Here is a 23,767-nt window from a genome sequence, read left to right on the forward strand (position 1 = left end):
GCCGGCAGGGCGGGGGCTGGGAGTCCAGGGCTGGGACAACTGCATTGGCTTAGATCAATCTTGCCTCCTCCTTTTGCGGGCTGAGGTTTTAGTCCACATTCCTGCAGCCATTGGCCATGCACAGTGGACACCATGCAGGATGGAGGAAGGAGCGGCCCACAAGGTCCACAGCAGATATTTCAGCCAATAGGACAGGGGCAGGGACAGTGCTGTGGGACCTGTGCCTGAGGTTCCAGTCAAAATCCAATGCTTGGCAAAGTCCCCTGGCCTAGTATAAAATCTATGCAGGCCTGGTAAGCTCCTTGCTGGCTGAGACACTGTCTGCACTGAAGAAGACTCGGGCCTAGCGCCACGACTCGCAGGGAATGTGAATTCAACAAATACTCATATCCGTTGAATGAATGAACGACTGGTTCTCTGCTCATCTTATGTGTCTAAGATTATCATTGTGATAATGCCAAGTGCCATGACCATATCAAAATTAACACTTTAGGTTATATGACTGGTGGTTTTACTGGCACTACGCACAATGTTCCTTGTGTTCCCTTAGCCTCTTAAATATTGTTTAACATGATTCAGTATTTGGAGACTGTTAAAGTTATAATCATGCATGCAATTGACGTTGGTCGATGAAGCTGAGTCCATCCAGGAATTGTCACAGATTTGCAGTTTATCACTGATACGTTTCACAAGAAAATCTTGGTTAGAGAATCATCATTCTTACTAAAATTTCTCAGTGTCCATTATATCAGGGGGTTTAGAAATTATGCATCATTGCTGAAGACACAGTTCTGCCTTGATTTCATCATACAGCAGGGTGAAGCTCATAAAGCCTGTAGGAAAGCTCCTTATAGTACATCGAGGGGGAAGATAGATTTTAAGAACTATATGCTGAGACACGTAATTTTTAAAAACATGTATGGATTCAAAACCATTCAAAACCAATTGACTGTGACATGTAAGAAACAGAACAACTTTGCCATGAGTTTTAAACTTGTAAATGGTGTGAATAATTCTGAACCATTCCGTTTTGCTGTCGTGAGCAGAGTTAAAGAGAATGAATGAGAAAACATTTCAGAATAGCACATGTGATTATTATGAGTCCATAAAATAGACCCTCCTTTCCTATTTCAGAAGGAATATTGTGGCCACCTGTTCTGCACAGCAGGTATGAGGACACATAAACTCACACAAACACCACTACTCCGGTCGCTGGAAGATGAGACATTTCAAAAATTTATGCACTCATTTTTTTTTTGTCTTGTAAATAATCATTGATAATTTATTGTTCCCACCTTCACATCTGTGGCACTGTCTGCATGTTATCTTTGAAAATGGGCATCTTCATACACAAAAGAGAGAAACAATTGTGTAGATGTATAACTCTGTCCTTATGTGGACATCGCATTTTGGAAATCACTTTTTGGTGCAGTATTTTAAACATTTTCAATCAGAATTTGTTTTTTACTTGGTTTCTATATATATACATATGCTATATATATATATATGCTCTCTCTCTCTCTCTATATATATATATTTAGCACGCTAGATAACCAGGCTTTTTCCAGTCCCCTTATATGGATAAGCAGTATTAGCTTTATTCTCTGCCTAGGTTCGTCAAGAGCAAAGAGGCACTGAAATGAATAGGATATTCGCACTATTAAACTGCCTTGCAAATTTGGACAACAAGGAAGGGTGACGTAATATTGCACAATAACGTCTCATGGTGGGAAAGAAGGACATTACATAAAATGAAAATAATAATGTTACGGGTCCTTACAAAGCCAACTTCAGTTTTTGAAATTCTTTTTGTGGCATTGGTAATTTGAAACAAAGTTTCATCGAAGTTTTTAATATAGGAGTATGTGTGCACACTATTGTATTTGAAAATAAGATGAAATTTCCTAGCATTGAAAAGGTGAGAATAGTTTAGCAATTGTCTATATAATACTTCACAAATATGGCCTTTTTATTAGACTTTTTTGTATTGCTCCAAAGAAATGTTTTCTACCAGTGGAAATATTGGTAAAATCGTATTATCAAAGAAGGTTTCCTAAAGAATACAAGACGTAGAATTTTCTTATAGACGTTTATTATTAGTTTGCCTAAAATTTCTTCTCTACTCCATTGAGGCAAAGCCCCAATATAAAAAAACCGGATAAGCTCAATTGTAAGTTCAAAAAAAAAAAAAAAATTGAGATGTGGGGGAGGGGTGGGGCGGTGGAATATTGTTTTCCCCACCATGTAAGGATGGGGTAATTGATTTTCTGGAAATAAAGAAACGTATGGAAAATTAGCTGTGCTTAAGGATTCCTTTTCGCTTTTGCTAATACCCTGAATTTACCGAGGTGTTAGAACTCAGAAGCGAACGAGAGGGAAGAAGAAAAGCAACGGTCCTGCCGCTCTTTCTGTTGGCCCACTTTCCCAAACAGCCTGCCCAGCGCTCCAGGGAGATCCCAGGGTGAGTGGCAGCCCCTCCTCTGTGGATTTCCTTGCTTTTGTAAATTTGTCAGTCCATCCATGAACTTTGTTTGAACAGAGTTTGGTACTTAATGGATGATTGTATTGTATTGTAACTCACAGTGTAACACATCTTTTCTGTATTTATTTTAAAGAAAGGCTTTCTAGAAGCCAAAGGGCTTAAGCCGTAGGAAATAAAGAAGTGAGACTGCCCATCCAGGTCCTGCACACGCTGCATCTCACTCAAATGCCTTGAAGTCCACACCCCAGAAGTTTCTGCACACCAAGGAGCCTGTCCAGAGGCCTCCCGCTCACTTCCAGAGGTGCAGGACTGGTTAGTTTTGGAATTTAACGGGGAAAAAGCAAAGTGCTGACGAGTTCTGTACCAGGAAGCCTCTGGGCTCATGTCTGTTGAAACCCAAGCACTGGCCTACAGGGGCCCTGCCTCTGAGTAGACAGGGTGCCTTGGGAGGAGGAGGCAGGCTGCAGTCACGGGGGAAGAGCATGACTGGGTCTTGAGTGAAAACAGTTTGTAAACATTCACACTTTGAGGTGTGAATCTCAGATTCTGCTAGGCATGACCATACCAAGGACATTCTGAAAACAAACACAATTTTAAAATCTGCGGGAGAAAGGAACAGTTCTAGAAATGACTTCCATTTCAAGAGTATTAGCACAGAGATAACTTTTCTATGCCTTCAGATATTTTAAAACATCTTAAATTAACATATAGTTTTATACTATTGATTACATCAATAGCTATTTGGGAAGGGGACCTGTGCTATTAAGAAAATAACTTACATTTGCTCATATAGTATAGTACGAAAACAGTTTTAAGTGATTTTCGCATTTAAATTTTTCTCATTAAAAATAATTCTGATTCCCACTTTGCAGATAAAGTAATTGCTATAAATTCTCAATACATTATGGGTTGATAGTTTTTGTCTCCAAATCATTGTGCGGCACGCTCTCAGAATTTATTTGGTGACACTATGGTTGTGAACACAGTCCGTTACACTCTCATTTCACAGACAGCACAAATCTTGTAAAGATAGTGCTTTCCTCTTTGTTTTGGGTACTAGGAAGCTCAGGGGAATATTCTGCCGCTTCTGACAATTCAAAGGGTGACTAGACATGTATCCACGTGTGCTGGTGTTAAGACTGATGGAGCCGAAATTGATCCTGATTTTTCTGTTTTTCTACTCTTATTATTCCTGACCTCGTTCCTCCCACTGCTGAAGCTTTGCTTTTGTATTTTATATATTTTTAAAAGCCAGCTCCACTCCTTTGAGAAACCAAATGAAACATTTTCATGGTGATTCTGTCTCCACCAGCTAGTGAGTAGGTATTCTTGCACAAACATGTAACACATTAGGTGTGTGGAAGACTAACAACACTCCGTGATAAGTGGCAAATGCCAAAGTGTGTGATGACATAAACAGAACCAGAAGTTGCGTAGCTTACACAAGTGCAAATGACCAATAAGCAGGATGAGAACTGGACATGAGAGTGTGTGACAAGTTCCTAAACATTGTGAGAAAACACGTATTTGGCTCTGTCCGTTTATAAAATTATCTTTAAAATAGCCAGGGCTGTGGTGTTTCGGCTGCGTACAGCCCAGTCTAGGTGGATGTATGGGTTGGCGGCATGGTCGAGGCTGTTTCTAAATCCATGGCTGACATTTGCCAGCTCTGTGAGGTGGGCGGGGCTGTGAACTCTGGGTCTCTCCTTCAGCATCTGCCAAATGGGACAATAGTGGCACCTGCCTCATGGGTTATTGTGATATATTAAGTGACATAAAATGTAAGCTCTTAGGAAGATTCCCTCCATAATAAGCACGTAATACATACTGCTTTTAAAATGAGCACTTGATCTAGTGCCTGGCTTACATAGTAAATGTGGAATAAATAAGTAAATGCACAGATGTGAAAACTTAAGATGTGGAAGTTTCTTAAACTTTTGTCATTTTGTAACTGATGACTGCCTGCGTGAAATGCTTTTTTTAGATTTTCAGTGTATAAAATGTTTCAGCTGTCTCCTGTCACTTCCCCACATTTTCCTTTTGTCACCATAATGCTGCCATGAAAAACAAAAGTGCACAAAAGCGTGAGAATCTGTACAATTTACTCACTCAATTAGCGTGATCAAACTATTTGTCTCTTTACAAAAATTCCATTTGGATCCCCCAAGTTTAACTTAATGCCATTGGTTTAACATCTGTTTGGGGCACACCAAAACACCTCCGTCTATTCTAAAAGGGAATGCTTCAGTCATGCCCAGAGACCCACACCTGTCCTAGTTCAGTCCCCACAAAGATAAATTTTCTTAATGAAGGTTTTTCCTTAGGAAACTTCGGGGTATGTTAGTGCTCGGCCACGTTCATGAACCCATCTCAAGTGCCTGACCTGTCAACCACTCTGTTTCTTTATATTGATTGTAATTTTAGTTTTCTGATTTTTAGTATGCCTGGGTGTTACATCTTTCCTCCTCCTTTTTTTTTTTTTTTTTGAGATGGAGCCTTGCTCTATCACCCAGGCTGGAGTGCAGTGGCATGATCTCGCTCACTGCAACCTCCGTCTCCCTGGTTCAAGCAGTTCTCCTGCCTCAGCCTCCTGAGTAGGTGGGACTACAGGTGCCTGCCACCACGCCTGGCTAATTTTTGTATTTTAGTAGAGATGGGGTTTCACAGTGTTGGCCAGGATGGTCTTGAACTCCTGACCTCAGGTGATCCACCCAGCTCGGCCTCCCAAAGTGCTGGGATTACAGGCATGAGCCACCGCGCCCGGCCCCTCCTTTCTTTTTTTTCCTTAAAGTCATCTGCTTGTAAGTTGTAAATAAGCTCTGAAAATACTAACCAGAAAGAATGTAACACCAATTTGGCCATAGGGTGTCTTCATGTTGTTACAGTTTCAATTTGGGAAGGCGGTAAGGCTTTCTGTCATACTGCTTTTGAAGCTTACAAGGTGAGAAAAGACAAAGACAGCCAAATAAAGAAATCAGTCATTTTAGGTAACAGAAGAAAAATTCTTGAGAATTGTTTTTGGTGAAATTATGGTCACTCTATTTTATTTATTTATTTATTTATTTATTTATTTAGAGATGGAGTCTTGCCCTGTCACTCCGGCTTGAGTACAGTGGCGCGATCTTGGCTCACTGCAAGCTCCCCCTCCCGGGTTCAAGCCATTCTCCTGCCTCAGCCTCCCGAGTAGCTGGGACTACAGGCGCCGCCACCTCGCCCGGCTAGTTTTTTTGTATTTTTAGTAGATACGGAGTTTCACTGTGTTAGCCAGGATGGTCTCCATCTCCTGACCTCATGATCCGCCCGCCTCGGCCTTCCAAAGTGCTGGGATTATAGGTGTGAGCCACTGTGCCCGGCCTATAGTCACTCTATTAATCACTTTTTTCTAAAAGTTATCTCCTGCGTGTACAATCTATGTGTCTTTAAGATAGGCAAAATTATACCCAGCTACGTGCCACAGCATGGATGAGCTTGAGGACACTATACTAAAAATTAGCTGGGCATGGAGGCACACACCTGTAGTCCCAGCTACTTGGAAGGCTGAGACAGGAGAATCGCTTGAATTTGGGAGGCGGAGGTTGCAGTGAGCCGAGATCGCACCACTGCATTGCACTCCAGCCTGGCGACAGAGAGAGACTCAGTCTCAAAAAACCTGGCAACCTGGCAACCTGGCGACAGAGGGAGACTCCGTCTCAAAAAACCTGGCAACCTGGCGACAGAGGGAGACTCTGTCTCAAAAACAAAAACAAAACAAAACAAAAAAGGCTACAATGGTTATTTTTATATTATGTGTATTAAAAAGTCCCCCCCCAACCCCCACCAAAATTGTGGCTGACGTCTCCATCAACAAAATGTCTTTATTCCTTAATTATGACAACTCATTCAGATGCTGACCACTTCTTTTCTTTTGGTTCTGTTTCTTACACCAGCGAACCCCCTGAATGCCAAGTCGGCTTTCCTTCGAACTGTATCATGTATGCGTCAAATGAGATCTCACGCAAAGGTCTTCCCTACTCAGTTTCATTACAAGTGTACCTAGCCTGCCCACAGTGAAGGAGGTATTGCTGGTTCCCTTATTTCATTTTCAGTTCCGTTAGCAAAGTTTGCATAAACATGCACATGTAATCAGTTATGCATGGTGAGCCATAATGAGCTTTGGGGGCAGAGAAAGTCAGTGGTTTTGCTGTTGTAAGAAAGTGTGGTGGTAACAGGTCACAACCTGTCTGCTAAGTAATTAACATACGGTAGGATTATAAGAAAAGGTAATAAGAAAAACAAGTCCCTCTCTTCCATAACATGGGCAATCTTTCAAAAGAGGAATCTTGATTGAATTTGTCTTTCCTTAAATGAATTCTGGTCTGTGGCCTAGTTCCTTTTATTCTTCAAACCGTTCTCAACCACATCTGTGGAATTCTGTATCAGCAATTGTGAAGCCAGCTGTTGCTGAGAGTCTTTTACTTAAGTTGAAATTAAGAACAGATTTGAGGGTCGTCTACCTGCTGTGAAGTCCTGATGGAGTTACCAAAAACTGCAAATGGTGAGAAAATGTGACTGCCTTGCTTGAACTGCTAGTACATTTTCTACAATGCTTTCGCCGCCATTGCAAAAATACCCTAACTCTGTGATCCAAGATTTGTATTTGTTCATGTCGTCTTTATCATTATTCAGAATATATGCACAAAAATCAGTAAGAGGAAAATCTATGTTGCAATAACAATAGTGTGTGGCTCAGCAAGGGTTTTTTTTTTTTTTTTTTTTTTTTCTGTGTGGAAAACAAGGACAGATTGTTAACAATGCTGGTTCCGTGGGAAAGTTCTTAAGATTTCTGCTACTGGGAAAATGAGTAAGGCGTTCTCTGTCCCACACACGGGTGCATTTTGCATCCAATCTTGAGGCAATTTGTGGATTATTCAGCAAACTAAAAATTCAGGCATAGAACCTGTTGAAGGCATCCTTACACCTGAATACAGAAGAGGGAGGAACAAATTTTTCACAAAAGTGTTTCAAGCAACGTGCAAGTCTCAACCATGATTAAACCTAAGTCACCGTCAGTTTGACCTCAAATTATCCTGTAAATAAAAGACCCCACAAGAGAAAGCTCGGTAAGAAGCTATCTTAGGGTAAACACGGAAGACTCTGGGTGTAGATCACATTAGAAGTGATTTCTTTTGTGTGCGTGTGTGTGTTTTTAAAAAATGTGTACAAGAACTGAGATAGTTTCCTAAATTAAGATTTAAAATATTCTGTTAACTTTAGATTCAAGCAGTCTGAAACCACTTCATAGAAGACTCTATTTAAAATATAATCATAATTTTGCCACACCATCCACGAAGGGGATTATCCTATGTTAAATTCTGTATCGATACACCCGTGCGGAAGGGCTGTTTCTTCCCTCCTCCGTGTTCAAATGCAGTGTATTCTCTGAATTTTTTAGTTCCATGAAAAGGAAAGATTTTAGGAAAAAAAAAAAACCCAACACATAAGGATTAGTGTAATATTTTTGAAAGCATCAGTGATTAAATAAATAGCCAATTTCCATTCGTACACAAAATAGTTACCCATTCCAAACAATACGAAGGGAGTGAACAGCTGTACTCCTAAAACAGTCTTTACCTAGGAATACTTCTTGATAATTTAAATCAAATTTATCCCTAATCCACTCTGAAATCTCTAAATTTTAGTTCAGAAAACAAAAGATTACTCCTTCACTTAGTTGCATAATATAATTCTTCTTTCTCAGATATAATTTAGACAATCCTAATAAATTTACACAAAGATAGGATTAATATTATTTACTAATGAGTAGCACACCCAACTGTCTAATCAGAGCACTTAAATTTTTGAGCATGAATATTTAATACATATTTTTTAGTTTGTCTTAGATTTTATGCTATAGTATAGGCAGTTTCACTTCCAGCTTCTACGCACTCAAGGCCTTGTTTTTTTTTTTTTTTTTTTTTTTTTGCGGTGGGCGGAGTTCTTTTTGGTTTTTACTCTGAGCTATTTTTTATAATGGAAGTCCTCAAGAACCTTTCTAATCTAAATGTCCTCAATCACTCCATAACCATTGAACACCATTTCATCACACGTTGAAAGAAGTGGAATCCCAAAGGCTGAACAAATAATTCATTAGACAATAGCAAGGGAAAATGCTTTTTTCCCCCATTTATTTCATTAACCAAAATTATTGTCTGTTATAAAATTACAGAGGGTGGGAGGGGGAAATGAAGAGGTTGGTGAATGGGTATAAACATACAGTTAGATAGAATGAGTAGTTCTAATATTTGGTAGCAGACTAGAGGGACTACAATTAATAACAATGGATTGTGTATTTCAAAATAGATAGAAGACAGAACTTGAAATGTTCCCAACGCATAGAAACAATAAATACCCCAGGTGATGAGTACCCTAAGCACCCCAACTTAATCATTAGACATTCTACGCTTGTAACAAATACATGTGCTCCATACATGTGTAAAATATCACATATCACTAAAAGAAAACAAGTAGCCAAAATCAACCATTAATATTCAACCGTTAATACTGCTGACTTTGCTCCATCCAAATAGTATAATTTACTTAATTTCAAAAGAGGAGAAGCTCTCCTGGGCCATTCCAAGGGCAGTGTCCTTACTGCCTAACGGTTACTTTAAGAGTTTGAAGCCATTAAGACTGTTGAAATGTTGGCAACGCTAAATATGGTTACAGGAATAGTATGGAAACTTGTATTAACATTTGATTTTTACACCTTTTTTGTGTGTGTGTGGAGTGAGCTAGGAATAGTGCATTGACAAATGAACAACCACCAGTGACTTGTGTACAATCAATGTGAACACGTTTCAGTTGTAACAAAATGATGCTGGCTCTCCAGCTGCCATTTTCTAGGTCTGCCACACCAGACACCAGGACTTAACTCTTGCTCATCCATCAAAGTACGCTCTCAGATTTCACATGCGTTGTAGATAAATGTGTAAGAAAGGAAATCGTTTAAAAGCACAATATTATTGTAGACAATGCCCTGAGTGAAATCACACGTGGGTGACTTAAGACAGGGCCCTAAACCGGCTACAAAAAGGAAGCAAGTCATGAACATTTTACAGTTTTATGTGGAGGGGTTTGGAAGTCTTGATCACCATTCAATGATCTACCTTGTCCCTTTTCAACACATGGAAATTATTAGTGCAAGATTGTACTTTTAAATAGACCCAAGAATGCAAATGTAGGTCTATAGCACTGACTTATATTCATTCCAAAATCCTACCAAAAAGCTATTAAAGTGTCAAGTCTTCAATTTTTAATCTTTGTTACTACCTACATGTATGTAATAATATGTGTATACAAGCCATTTATAGCTTTGTCATTAATTGAATTTGGGGATACTTTCTTTGTGCATTTTCACAGTGTACTGAAATGAATGGTGGGCACGTCAATACTTTTCGGTGAATCAGACTTAAATGTGACTGTTGAAGAATACATCCCACTTAGGCATTCATGCTGAAACCAGCAACAATTGTCCGTGACCTTTAACACGCCCGCTCTCCAAATCAGTGCAGCTCGTCAGTCACACGGAGCTTACATTTTAGGACTCGCGGATCCTTCATCGCAGAGGTTCTCCCTGTCTGCCCCCCAAACCGGTCTCCCTGACCGCCCCCCAAAACATCACACATGCAGAATGGCCCCGCGGCTGAGCTCCAGCATTCGGGCACAAGCGCCTCCCTTTGCAGCGCGTCTGGAGTAGTTTCTTTTGTAAACGCCCTAAGTTGGGGAGGGCCGCGGGCTGCGAGTGTGAGGCGCAAAGGGAGACGCCGCCGCGGAGGTAACCGCCAGGATTGCAGCGCTGACTGCTGCGCGGAGCCACGTTGGGCGTCTTGGACGGAATCCACCTCCACTGCGGAGTTATCACGAGGAGAAGGAGAACAATATGGCCAGGAGCCTGGTGGGAGAAGCTAGTGTTACCCCTCCGCAGGCCGCAGCTCCCCGGGTCTACGTCACCGGCGGTGAAGGGGCGCTCGCCCTCGCTCGCTCCGACCCGCCCCTCCCCTCCCCCGCCCCCGCGCGCCCTCCCTCCCCTCCCCCACCCCAGCCCTCCCTGCCCTGTACCAGGAGAGCATTTGGGAGTCAAATTGGGATTTCCAGTCCCAGACTCAACTTACTACAACTAACTACTGCCCGTGGGGAGTAGGTGAGGTGAAGAAATGAAGTTTTAAGAACAGAAAAATAAGAGTTGAACTTTGAAGGCTACCAGTAAACAACCCCTTCATTTTTAAATGGCCATGTGGCAGAGCCGCTGTTTGAAGTCTTTCCAGCGGGACCTCTGTGACCCTTGATTCAGGACTTAATGTATTGATCCTGCGTCTGAACACCCCCAGAGGCATTCACCAGGAAGTTGAGTGATACGCACACGCTACGCCGTGTGTAATGCACACGCAGCTGGGACCCCCGAAGGGGTGTCCCCATTTCAGTCCAGCTGGGGCGCAGTGCCCAGGTGCCCGCCGGCGGGACCCGCATCCCGAGCACGTCTGTACGTATGGATGCGCGTGTGCGCGCGGAAACGGCCTCCGGGAGCCGGGGCTGCCGCAGCCTTAGACCTTGACGAGGGGCGACCACTGGCCGCTGGAATCGTGATTCAGTGCTATTAGGGGAGGAATTGGCTGTGTCTGAGTCACTGCAAGCCTCCAGACTGTCCCCGCAGTGTGGCAGAACTTTGTGCTGATGAGACAATAGTGGAGTGTGCGTTTCCTACAGGGCAGACCATTCCCGGGCTGGGGGAAGCCTCCGGCCTGCGCCGGGCCGTGGGCGCCCGGCCCCCTCTCCGTGCCGCGCAGCCCCCGGAGCCCGGCCGGCGCCGGGGCCCCCGCAGGGCGAGCGCGTCCAGGGCGCGCGCGGGCGGCGCGGGGAGGGGGCCGGGCGCGTGGTGGGCCCCGCGCGCCCTCGCGCGTCCCCCGCGCCCGGGCGCAGCTGGCGCGGTCGGTCTAGTGCAGCGCTCGGCTCCGCGCCGCGGGCGCTCGGCTTCACCTTCAGATGCGCGGGGCGTGCGCGTCCTCCTCCCCAGGCCCGCCGCTTCCCCGCCAAGGTAGGGGCCGCGGGAGGGGGGAGGGCTGCGCCGCAGGGGCCGCGGGCGGGCGGTGGGCGCGGGGCCCGGAGCCCCGACGTGCCCCGGACTCCGGTGTGCGCCGCTGGGGGTGGTGGGGAGGCGCCGGGGAGGGGGGTGCGCCGGGGAGGGGCCCCCCGGGCGCGGGGAGGGCTACTTGGCTTTCCCTGTGGGTAGTTGCTCTGCTCTGCAATTCCAGGATAGGGGAAGATGCAACTTCGGGCGGCGGGGCGAGCGCCCGGGAGGTGGTTTTTACCGCAGTGGAGGGGCGGGGTGGGGGCCGGGGTGGGAGCGCGGAAGAGGCTCTGGCTTTGTACACCTCGTCAAAGGCGACGCGGGAGGAGGGGAGCTCGGATGCGCTCTCCATCCATTAGGAGACAAAGAGCAAATTGCCTTACTTTAAAGTAAAACGCTCCGGCTAATGAAGGTGGGTGATGGGGCTGCGGGCCCGAGGAGCCGCTTCAATTATTAAGGGTTTGGCGGATGGGATCGATGCCTGTGGGCACCGCGCGCTGCTGCCTAGGGGACGTATTTGCGTGGAGGGGGGGTGGCCTTGTTTTTTACGGCCCCCTCCCCGGCTGCTTGCCAGTCTGCGGGGAGCTTCTAAGTGACCCTAACGTTAAAGAAGTGAGAGGTCCTGGAAGGGAAGTTCGGGCGGGGGGGTGGGGGCGAGGGTCTGGCACCGACTCGGAGAGGGGTGGGCAGGGACTCCTCGGAGTTGCGCCCCGCCGGGTGCGGGTGGGGGAGGCCTCCGTGGCGAGATGAACCCGGGTGTATGAAGGAAGAATGCGGTGGGGTGTGTGTGGTTGGGCGGGAGGTGGGGGGAGGCGCCTCCGCTGCCATTTCCAGGGAGAACTAACAGACTGAATAGTTACGATCAGTATTTAGATTAAACCGCCTCAAGTTTTAAAGAAACTTTGTATGAATAAGTTTGTTAAACTGCAGGCGAGTGGGGTATTTAAGAGCAGCAGTTTATGTGTGCGGTGAGGAAAGCCAGTGGACCCCCGCAATTAGGGACCAGAGAGAACCAGCCTTTTATCCGAAAAATGTGGGTCTGTAAGTCAGCCCCATCTATTATCAGCGTTAATAAGCTTCCCGCAGCAGACCGGGATCAGACAGGGAGCTCTGGGGGCTGTGTGTCTTACTCATTCCGCTGATAAAGAGTCACTGGGTCTCTGGGTGTGCAAAGATCAACTTGCGCAGTCCTCTTTTCAAATATATTCATTCTGTGCTTTATTTAATCCAGATGCACAAAAAGCCATTTGCTGCTTCATTGTTGGTTTACATTTTTTGAAAAGGCGACTGGTGTAACCTGTGGAATTTGAAATGCAAATCAGAGCCTGTGGGAGTAGAGGCAGAACAGATCAGCATTTATAAAGTGGAAAAGATTTAATGTCTTTGAAATCATTGCAGGGGAAGAAACTGGAGGGGGAGTGTGATTTTTCAGGGAGTGAATTGTGACGTCAGGTCTTTTTGGAAAAGATGTTATTTTTAAGGTCTGGAACCCGGGTAGGTAAAGTGCTTACAGGAAAAACAGATTACAAGATTAACATCTGTTAACATGATCGTTTATCTCCAGCCAAAAATAGGTCAGTTCTTTCTTAAGGAAACACGATTGCTGGCGCATGCTTAAATAATAAAATCAAAACGACGAGTTCATAAATTAGGAACGAGCGTTTGTTGCAATCTGACCTGTGAAGAAACATTTTTTAATTTTGAGAGATCAATGGAAGGTCAAAGTCCCTTTTCGGTGTAGAGAACAACTCTTTCCCCTGCGTTGGCCCTCGGCCCCCGCCCCCTCCCCCCCCCCGCGGGATGACCCCTCCTTCTTACTCGGAGCTCCCTTTCCGCCTCCACTCCCTTCGTTAATTTCTCTTTCCATCCTTTGTGGAAGTACAAAATATATTTAAATGGATATCGTCTGACGCCTCCCTCCTTAAAGAAGGCAAACTCCGCGCAGATGGTTAACTTTCAGAGCTCTGCTGTTGTTTTACCATTAAATGAAACGGTAGGGAGGAGAGCAGAGGAAAAAAAAAAAAAAAAAAAAAAAAGGAAACAGCTTTGCGAAGTCTCCCTGCCCCCTGGGCATGAGTGACGGCTCTGCTGGCCAATCCGCAGCGGCTTTCTCCATCCCGGAGGTAATTTGGGGTGTGAGTGTGTGTGAGCGCGCGCGCGTGCATGAGCCCATGTGTCTGCACACTGTGAAGTCTGGCCAGCTCCGCGCATCCGCAGGCTTCTGCATTTACACAGATGTGTGATGTAGACGTGGACACGCTTTTATTCGAGTCAGTTCAGCTACATGGGCACGCAGCAGCCCCCACGGAGCGCCTCCCCTTCCGAACGTTCTGTGAAGCATGGGATTTAGAAGCACTTTCGGATTCAGGTCGGAACCTGCAGAAGGGAAAGAAAAGAGGAGGGCTGTGATTGTTTCTCAGCAACGGGGGACTCGAAACGTGCGGTTTCTTCGGCCTCGTTGCCCCGGGCAGGCGCGCCCTGGTGCGTTTTTGGTCCAGGTGATGGAGCCCACTCTCCCGGGCAAAGCGAACTGAGAACGCGGATTGCTGAAACTGATGTGAACTCCGTACAAAAGTGAAGGGCAGCATGTGTCTTCCAACTTCACATTTTATTTTCTCACTGGGAGTTGATGCTTAGTCCCTGGCAAATTCTAGAAGGTGAAGCGCTCGTGGCTAGTGAAAGTTCGGCTGCCCACCCGCCTCCTGAACGCTGCGCCCTGGCTGCGTCTGCCCTGCACAATGAGCGTATTCACGGGCAGAACGCGTCACCGGCCACCCCACGCTTGCAGCTGACTTACTGTGGCACCGACTTTCCCAGGAATATCGGTAGTGATGTGTGTGGCTCTCGTAGTACGCACCTCGGGAAGCGTACGGACCCGACCTGAGCCGAGCAGCATCTCCGTGTAAATGTTGGAGACGCGGTGTCTTCCGGGAGCATCGCGGGGTTGCTGCGCTTCTGTACCCACCGGGATGGGGATGATGCAATGGAGAGGTTAAGGACCCACGTGCCCACTTCCTCCCTGGAGACCCCTGCAGGGAGACCCCCTGGAAGGGACCTCGTCCACGCGCAGGTGTTCCTGGCCACCAGGCCGCGCCGAGGTCACCCGAGGGTCCGTGGGTGACCTTCGTCCTTCCTTTCTGCAGGAACCTAACTCGGTTACAAGGTAGCATCCGACCCCGCGCCTTCCCTCCCACTCGGGCCATTTCCGCCCCCCAATCCGAGTTCCACCTGATTCTGCCCCTCCCCAATCTGAGGAGCTGGCGGAACCGGGACTGGGCAGCCCTGGGAGGTGTCGTTGGATTAAATCATTCCTATTTCGGTGTGTCTGAGCTGCAGCGGCGCTGGGGCGCTACTGAGGGTCCTGGGGCTCGCGTGGCCGGGGGCCGGGGGCCAGGGGCGGGAGCGTGGGGCGGCCGTGTGGGCTGGGGGCGGGTCGGGGCGGGGGGGACTCACCTGCCCGCCCCGGGGTGGGGGCGGTGGCCGCTTGTTGCTGGGCTGCCAGGAGGAGGGCCGTGGGCGGGGCGGGAAGGGGCGGAGAAGCACGGGGAGGGCCTGGCCCGCCGCCCCCGCCCCCCGGCGCCCGCCCCCCGCCCCCGTCATGTGGAGCGGACGTCACACGGCTGCACTGTAACCCAAGAAGTGAAAGAGACGGACCCACAGCCCAACTTCGCACCATAACAAAGGCGGGGGTCTGTGCGGGCCGGGGGGCGGGGGCGAGCGGGGCGGGCGCGGGGAGCCGGCGGGGGCGGGAGCGAGGCCCGGAGGAGGAGAGGGGGCTGCGGGGGGAAGGGCAGGCCGCGGGGTGAGGGGGAGCGAGCGGATGGGGGTGTGGAGGGCCGGGGCCGGGGAGGGGGGCGGGTCCGGTCCGGAACTGGGGTCTGCGCGGGGCTCCGGGCCAGGCGGGGGTCCGCGCGGCGGCGTGGACCGGGCTCCGGGGGCCGAGGCGCGGCGGAGGCCAGGTAATTGGTTTCTATTTTAAACTTCACTTTGTTCTGGCGGAGGTGGGGCGGTGGGAAAGGCGTGGCCCCGAGGACGATTACATAAGTGTTCACACCTGAACCGGTCCTGCGCCCGCGAGCGGATTTGGGGTGGGAGTTGGCGGTGGGCACCCGGGCTCGGGGCGCCTCGCGAGGGGCTGCTGCGTGCGGGTTTTGTGTCCTGCCTGTGTGACCTCACAGTGTCTCGGCGGTAAAGAGGCCGGGGATGGCTCTGTGGACTGTCTGGAAAAGCCCAGATGTGCCCGTGGGCGTTGAGCTGGCCTTCCGGGGTGTCCCCTGCGTAACAAAGGACGGAGCCCTCGGACCCTCCGGTCCACTCGCCGTGTTGACTTAACCAGCAAGTCACAAAAGGAACTTTAGTGGGGATCCGACTTACACATACAGCAGAAAGGCATTGCCCCTGTCAACCTGCTATGCAGTCTCGAATCTTGATTGAAGGTGATTTAAAAGCTGAGTGATATACGTTCACCATGGGGCTATGGACTAAATACTATTAAAGATAATGACTCCAGTAGATGCAAAGGTGGCTAGCCTCCCAAAAGGAGCTTTTTCAGCTTTTTTTGAAAACCAACCTATTAATATGATTGAAGTATTTTGGTTTAGGGATGTGTTACTTAAAAGAGCTAGGCAGGCATGTTATTTATTGGGATACTGCTTACTACCATGTAAAATAAAAAGAGCTCATTTTGTCATTTGTTCCAGCTTCATTTTCACTTACGTTCTTTGATTATGTCGTCAAGTAACTGTTATTTATATTTACACAGGCCAGCCAGAATTAAATATACCGCACACCACTATTGTGCATGGGTCTGAGAACCCCTCGCCCCCTCTTAGTAAAATTGGAGAGTGAAGCTGCGTAGGAGCCTGCCATGGTGTCAGGAGTTTGAGAGATGGGTTACTTATAGGAGGACATCTTTAGTTTCACAGGAGTGACCCCCATGGCCATCTTGAATGGGCTCTGGGATGAATTCAACTCTGTGTAAGACTCACAAGTATTTCGGTAATTGAATTTGAATTTTGGTGTAAGGTACAAGCATGTCTAATGTTTTTCTTAATTCATTAGTATGGCTTTGTTTTCTTACACTTGCTAATTTGAATATAGTGAAACACCAGAGCACATTAACCTTCTAAAAAAATAATAATCCCGGTGGATCTGTAATAAAACTAACCAAGAGGAACGGGAATGCCTCTCTAAAATGAAACACAACACCAAAATAGCAGGTTTAGTGTGTACAGCTTTCAACAATGCACAGAGAGATGGGAGTTCTGCTTATTTTTATTTCTGAAAGCTTTTGTTTATTAGAATAATCTTTCCAAATGGCTTAATATCCTGAAATACACTAGATCAAGAACTTTGAGAAATGTGTCTGCTATGAATTGTTGACATCCTGAGAATAGTTTACCTCACCAATGTTTTCCCATTGTTATTTGTAAACAACCTTCAGAGTCTACTAATTCAGAGATTTTATTTTTCCTGGAACCCTGAAGTCCTACATTTCTAACTTTTTTTTTTGTGTAAGATGTTGTCCCAGAGACCAAAATTGACTGAAGGGAATGAGAGAGGTCTTTGAAAAGAGGTCACAATGTGAAAAGCACTTTGTCTTCGCTTTCATAAATGAAACTTTTAACTCCATTTACCTAACTTCCTCCTGCAAGGAGATATTTGAGTTTTATAAGTGAAGCATTTGATGTGATTAAGTTTAGCAACATATGTGGAAAAGGAAAGGAGACTTCTTTAAAGAATACTTTGAAATGAGGTATGCTCCAACAGATGGTTTTCAGTCTTACCAAATGGGGAAAAATGATAACATGGCCTAGCAATTGACGTAGAGTTTAGTCATGGATTATTCTTGAAAAACTAGTACTATTGTATTGGGTGGTTGTGGATTTTTATTTATTCATTTTCCAGAATACACGTTGGTCTTATTCATAATTTAAGAGAAGGCATCTTTTAAAAAGAATTTGGTGGGAGTGGTTGTAAGTCTGACTGGAGACTGTGTTTAGAGTTTCAGCTGCATTATACCTTAATGCCGTAGAGATAGAGACTGAAATACAAGCTGACTGCATTCTGCAGCAGGGAGCTTGTCCAAACGTGTGCACTTTCCTGTCTAATATGCTTGTTTAAATGTTGAAGACGTGCATTGTTTTGTTTTTTACTCCATTTTCAATTTAGGAGAAAAGGACTTGTGTTAATTACCTAATTAAAAATGATATTTCGCTTATTACTAGATTCTGACTGAAGAAGGCATTGCTGTTAAATGTGCAGGAAACACGATCAACTTTCTCTTTGGTTTTCAGCTGGCCAAATTTAACTGGAGATGTGTAAGTTTCTCAGTGATAGACATGGATTTAATTATTAGGAATATAACTGTAATGGAAGAAAGTTAAATTTATTTGATTAGGTATCTGCTTTATAAATGCTTGAACTTGGAAGTAACATTTCTTCTTCAAAAGCAGACATCTTTCATGCTGTGAATGTTTATACATTTTAGTGCTTGGATAAAGCTATTCTGACACAATCAGTTCTTTCAAAAATGCGTTTCTCTGCTGTCCCGACCCCTCCCCCTCAAAAGTTCTAGAAGCTGTGGAAAAGTTCAGTTGCGTATCTTACTGAACGTAGTGCAAGGAATATCTGTGGGTTTGTTCACTGCTCAGGGAGCTGGACGTGTGCCGCTCTGACTTCCTTAGCACTTCCTTACTTCCCTGAATTTGCATTTACTGCCTAACTAGCATCCTGCAAAAAGGCCTTTCCTGGCTGCCTGCGATTTGGCACCTTAGAGCTTCACTTCCAGCACTGTTAATGGCTAAACATGAAGGACTAATTTTATTACTGTGTTTAGCTCACAGGACCTTGGAAGCGGCCCCTACTCTGTTGTTGGGAACTGCATGTCATTTAGCTTTGCATTTTTCAAGTGAATTGTAGTGTCAGACTGTGCATCCGTTGTGAGGTCTGAGTGGGTGATGGTTGGACTGCATCTCCCTGTGTATGAGAGGCACCGAGGGATGTGGAGGTTCTCAGAGGCAGATGGAGGTGGGGGCTGTGGACAAGCCTCTGTTTGTGCAGCAGTGATTATTTGATTGTTCCACTGTTTGGTTAGGTTCCCTTTGGGCTGGTGGCTAACTGGTGGCATGAGCGGACAGTGTAGCTGTTCCCTTCTTCTCCCTCCCCTCCTGGGGCTCTCATCCTCAGTCCTTCCACCTGACTGGCCGAAAGTGTAGTGGCAGCAGCCTATGATGGGAATGTATCTAGGGGCCATAGAGAAGATAGCGTTTTTCAAATGGAAGCCCTGGCCTCGGTTCTCTCTGGTCCCAGGAACCAGTGATTTTGGGAGTGGGGCAGGACGTTCTCTTTGATAGAGGAATGACCTCTGCCCTCAGTTAAGACCACCCTCCCACCCACCATTGGACAAGAACTATCAAAATCATTTGATTTTCAGAAATTTTGAAAAGTCACAAACCCCTTTTAAGAAAAGAATCATACCAAATACTTACATTTATGAATGATTAATAAAATTAACCTTATGGGAGGAGGAGGAATAAAGAACAACTTTGACTTTAGAATGTCTCCTTCTGTTCTTTAAAAAGTATCTTTATTTTAAAAATAATTTTTTCTAACAAGAATATTTTAGGGGAATGACTTAAATAGCTATAAATAGTATAAAGAAGGGTACATTTATAGGGGCTATAAATGCATTGTTTGTATTTGAAATTTCTAGTATCCACTAAAGTATATGAAGTGTATTTTAGATGGACTGGTAAAAACCAGCAGTTGCAACTGTCTGTTTTGCATTCCTTATGCTCTGCATCTGGCCACACGTGACTTGAACAGCTGAAGCTTCTCTTTCCAAAGCTAGAGCCATCATCGTATTTATGTCTAGCATGAGATGTTTTCCAGTGGTATACATTCGAATTGTAAAGAAGTGTAATTTGTGGCTCTCAACATGCCTTAAAAGTCATTTCCAAAAAAGATCTGGCATTTAATCTTTAATTCAAATGGTACTGAAAATTACAAAGCAGGAGTAATTAGAAATGCAACTATTTTTAGAAAGCAAACATGTAAATATATGTTAAGTAATGACTAAAACACAAGCAGGAGAGTAGGAAAAATTATTTAAAAGACAACCATAGTAGGTTTAGATACATCTTACCATATACTGTATTTTAACTCTTTGTTAATTCTGGTAGATTTACTTTGTATTCCTGTTTCTGTACCTTCCCCCCCAACCTTGGTCAGGAAGTAAATAAAGTCTGTAGAATCTCAGAATTTACTGGGGCAAGAAGAGATATATATCATATATAATTGTGAAATCCAGACAATTCCTCAACTGAGTGGTGAAAATAGGATGAGATTTTTGTGTGTTTTGTTATTTTCAAGGCAGAGGGAATCTGGTGTTTTTTTTCCTTGAAAACCAGGTAGACAACGTCGCTCGCCGCCCTGGGAAGTTACTGGTGCCGGCTCAGCCTCCAGGATACAGCTGTCCTGTTATTTTCTTGCTTTTTTAGGAGATGGTGTGCGTGGAGGAAGATGTGGTGTTAGTTTTCAGGACACAGTTAAAGACAGGCTTAAAAATCAAGGTTCTCTATTAAAACTATAATTTCTTGTTAATGGCTAAGAGTTAAAAATTTTTCAGCACTATTAACACTTGAAGAACTCTCTAATCCCTCACTCTTCCCATGTGAAAGTAAAGGACATTTGTTTAAGAATTTTTTTCTTTGTTTCAGAAAAGGGCAGCATGTGTCTGTCTTTGCCATATGGTACTATTTAACCTATATTGCATGAGCTGACGAGACGCTGTGTTTGGGCATTGATTTATTTCAGCATTTGAGAATGTTCTTTGAAATTTAGTACAGTAAATGCTGCATTGGAAGTTGTACAGAGAGGTCGTTTGTGGCTTTAGCAGATTCTTACTCAGTTGATACTTAAGGGTGTAGTGAACAAGTTTCACTTTTTTTTCCCCTGATATAATTTTTGTGAGAAATAGTTTGCCGTTCAATGCTGAGTGACTGTGTTAATTCAGGAAAACACAGACTTCAATATGAGTGGTTAAGACGACTTCTGCTGGTCACAGATAAGGCTAAGAGTTGGGCAGGTCTGAAAGAGAAGATTCACTGTTTAGTTCCTGATTATTCCAGTGATTTTAATCTAGAGCAAAAAAGTATGTTTATTATTATTATTTTTGTCGTAACGACTTAGGTTTTGTCTCCATCTTTTTTTTTTTTTTTTTTTTAAAGAAGTGAATTAATGAACAAATGGACAGTCCTGTTTAATAGTTCTCCTGAGCTTCTGTGGCACTGCCCTGGAATTATCTACAGGCAGAACTGAGATGTTTTCACTTAGGCTATGTTTTGTTTACACATGCTGGTTTGGGTTTTTGGGGAGACCTGTGTTGAATTCACAGGGTGGCTCGCATAAGAGCCGTGTTGCAGGAGTTTATTAATACGGAACGCCACAGAAGATTCCACCTCCATTTTAAACGTTCTGTATGGCTGTCGAGTCGACACCAAAGCAAATGTGTCTCCAGACACCTCTCTCGTTGTCTCAGTCTTGTTAGCGTTAATCATCCGGTTTTCTCTGTTTTACAAAAGAAGTAAACAAATTTCTACTCATCCACATGTGTGTCCCCAAAGCAAAGCATATGTGGACTGAAAGGTGGGCTGGGGCTTTGCTCCGGGAACATGAGCGTAGAGCGTGTGAGTACACGTTGTCTTTGGTGATGCATCATTTATATTGACATTATCAGTGACACAGACAGAACATTTTTATGCCAGTTTGAGAAAATACCATCATTCACATTGATGATCATATTCCCACCAGATTTAGATGAATCATTTCAAAGCTTTTCATGTCTTTAGCATGACCATTAGCATAATGATGATAATTTGTCCTTTTGAGTAACACCAAGCATAATTTACATTAACGTTGTTGTGTTGAGTGCAGTCCAACCCCAGGTGCTCACGTGCCTTCCTTTTTTCAAAAATGGCTTTTTACTTTTTAAAATGAGACGCAAGCAAGATGATCTCATTCCTAAAACCAACTTAAAAAATAAAACAGTATTAATAAGTAAGTGAATTCCTCATGTGAAAGTACTTGCCGTAGCAACATAAACTTGGGGACAATTCTGTAGAGTCATGGGATTAGTGGTTTAGTGGTAGGATTAAAATTAGCCTCAGTAAATTACCCTGGTGACAGAAAAGCAGAATCTGTTAATGGTTTTGCAGGAAGATTGGCTTGTCAGTTATTTTCTAGGTTGATGAAAGATTATGGGCTGTTAAGAATTTGAACTTTAGAAAGTAAGGTTAATTTTCCTAATATTTACATATTTCAAAGTATAGGTATTGATTAAAAAAGAAAGTTATTACAATTAGAATTTGGGATTTTACATGTGTGTGGGAGATGATTTACAAACCAGGTTTTTTGCTTTTTTACAAACCAGCCGTGAACATTAAGGGGGCCATTGAGGGTGTGCGTTTTAGGCAGCCCTCCTTAAATCCTGTTGGGGAATGGTAGACCATTGTGGAAAGCATTTTTAGATGTTTTGGACCACGAAACCTCCATTTAGATCCCTACAAGGTGGTAGGTGATGACACTGCACTTTCTTGGCCCAAGCAGGGTTAGGGCGGCTGCCATTTTAGAGTATGGTTTTATGTTTGTTAGGAGTGTTCCATTGACTCAGTGTGATGACCATGAAGGGAAGCATTTGCTTTCATGATTGTTTACATTTCTTTGTAAATTTACGTTATTTGTATTTGGACTTGTTTTAGAAGGTTAATATAGAGAATCATATATGTGTTATAACTGCAGGAAACTTAGAGATGATTTGTGAGTGAATCCTGACATATTACAGGTACTGAAATGTAGAAAGATTTAATAACTGAGCCAAGGCCGCAGGAATGGTGCAGAGCTCAAACCCAGGCATCCTGATTCCCAGCTTAGCCTTTTTCTCCATACACCGTGCTGAATGCACAGGATAAGGGGAGGTGAAAGTCCACTCTGAAAAGGAACTTGGTAAGCTCGTTGTTGTGCTGAGTCAGCACTGCCAAGTGTGGACCCGGCATATAACCAGGTGTTTAGGGCAGTGTGGAGAGAGCCCCCCTTGAGCTTCACTTGGATGCTTAGAGCTTGCTCCACAGAGAGAAACATATTGAGTAAATGTTTGCATCTTTCCACGGGGATATTGTGCGAGTTGGGTACTGGACCAGTTGTTGCCGTCTGAGGCTGCTGTCACATGGCAGCGCTCAAGGAGGAACGTGGAAAATCTGGTCACCAAAGACCAGGCAGCTGTCTGCACAGATTCCCAGCCCTGCAGTGGGTGCCAGGATACAGGTTTTCTTGGGAAACCCAATGGTTATCACCAACAGTAACGTATTTTTAATAAGAGTACAGTAAATACAGAGTGTAAGTGACCAATGTCAGATATAGAAAATCTTAAAAGAAAAAAAAGTCATCAAAAAGTCATAGGGAAAGGGGTCAGAGAAGACCAGGTCAGTTCTGGTAGACTGCTGGGCCCTGAGACTCACTTTCTTAAGCCAGCAAGATGAAGTGCGGGTGGGCCGGCTGACGGGGACATTTGGCACTGGTGGGTTTGCGGTGTGGTGCGGCAGATGCCCCATGACAGACAGATGCCGATGACGGACAGATGCCGATGACGGACAGATGCCGAGAGGGAGCGTCGCACAGGAGTGGGCAGGGAGGCGGCAGAGACAGACTGGATCAGGGCAGGTGCTTTCCTCTGAGCTCAGCTTTGGTGCCGGTGGACAAGATGGCCACTAAGAGGAAGTGTTGGGGACCCCAGAGAGCTGAACCCAGGAAGGCGTGCCTTCTCCTCCTTCCTTTCCGATGGTCGGGTTGGCCGGGTTGAGCTGTGTCTGCCCCGGGTTGCTGTCTGGACCTTTGCAGATTATTGAACACCTCCTGGAAGAATCTCTACCCCGCCTGCCTTCTCCAGCAAAGCAGGCAGCTGGGCCGGGGAGCTGGTAGTTTTTCTTTGTTGTGCAAGAGCCACTTAAGAAACAGTGGCCTTTGGATTCTCAACATGAGCAAACGTAGCCAACACCCTAGCTTTTTTTTCTTAAGGGGAAATAATTAGTAAATTTAGAATTTATTTTTCCTTTTCTTAAGAGGACAGTACTGAGTACTTTTCATTATTTACCTGAACCTATGTACAAGGTGATGTTGCTACCTTT

The 23,767-nt window shown here is 45.1% G+C and overlaps 2 protein-coding genes across 8 annotated transcripts in view; one reads left to right on the forward strand and one right to left on the reverse strand.

Moving 5' to 3' along the window:
- Nucleotides 1–9,387: 9,387 nt before the first annotated feature.
- ZNF516-DT (ZNF516 divergent transcript) lies at nucleotides 9,388–11,206 on the reverse strand. Its single transcript, XM_008013748.3, is given in 3 exon segments — nucleotides 9,388–10,163; nucleotides 10,166–10,412; nucleotides 10,904–11,206. Coding segments are annotated over 3 exon segments (471 nt in total). The 5' UTR covers nucleotides 10,988–11,206; the 3' UTR covers nucleotides 9,388–10,023.
- A 225-nt stretch (nucleotides 11,207–11,431) lies between these two features.
- Nucleotides 11,432–23,767, forward strand: part of ZNF516 (zinc finger protein 516) — a 137,799-nt gene continuing 125,463 nt past the window's right edge. For 2 of the 7 annotated variants that reach the window (XM_008013751.3, XM_037988015.2), the window contains exon 1: nucleotides 15,172–15,274. The gene's annotated coding sequence lies outside the window, so the exon portion shown is untranslated. Of the gene's footprint in view, nucleotides 11,553–11,888; nucleotides 11,998–14,533; nucleotides 14,749–15,171; nucleotides 15,275–15,436; nucleotides 15,545–15,567; nucleotides 16,022–17,812; nucleotides 17,906–23,767 lie in introns of those variants that run through there. The other 5 variants (XM_073006233.1, XM_008013752.3, XM_008013753.3 and 2 more) reach the window with 5 other exon arrangements.

Source organism: Chlorocebus sabaeus, chromosome 18, assembly GCF_047675955.1.
Source record: "Chlorocebus sabaeus isolate Y175 chromosome 18, mChlSab1.0.hap1, whole genome shotgun sequence".
Classification (NCBI taxonomy): Eukaryota; Metazoa; Chordata; class Mammalia; order Primates; family Cercopithecidae; genus Chlorocebus; species Chlorocebus sabaeus.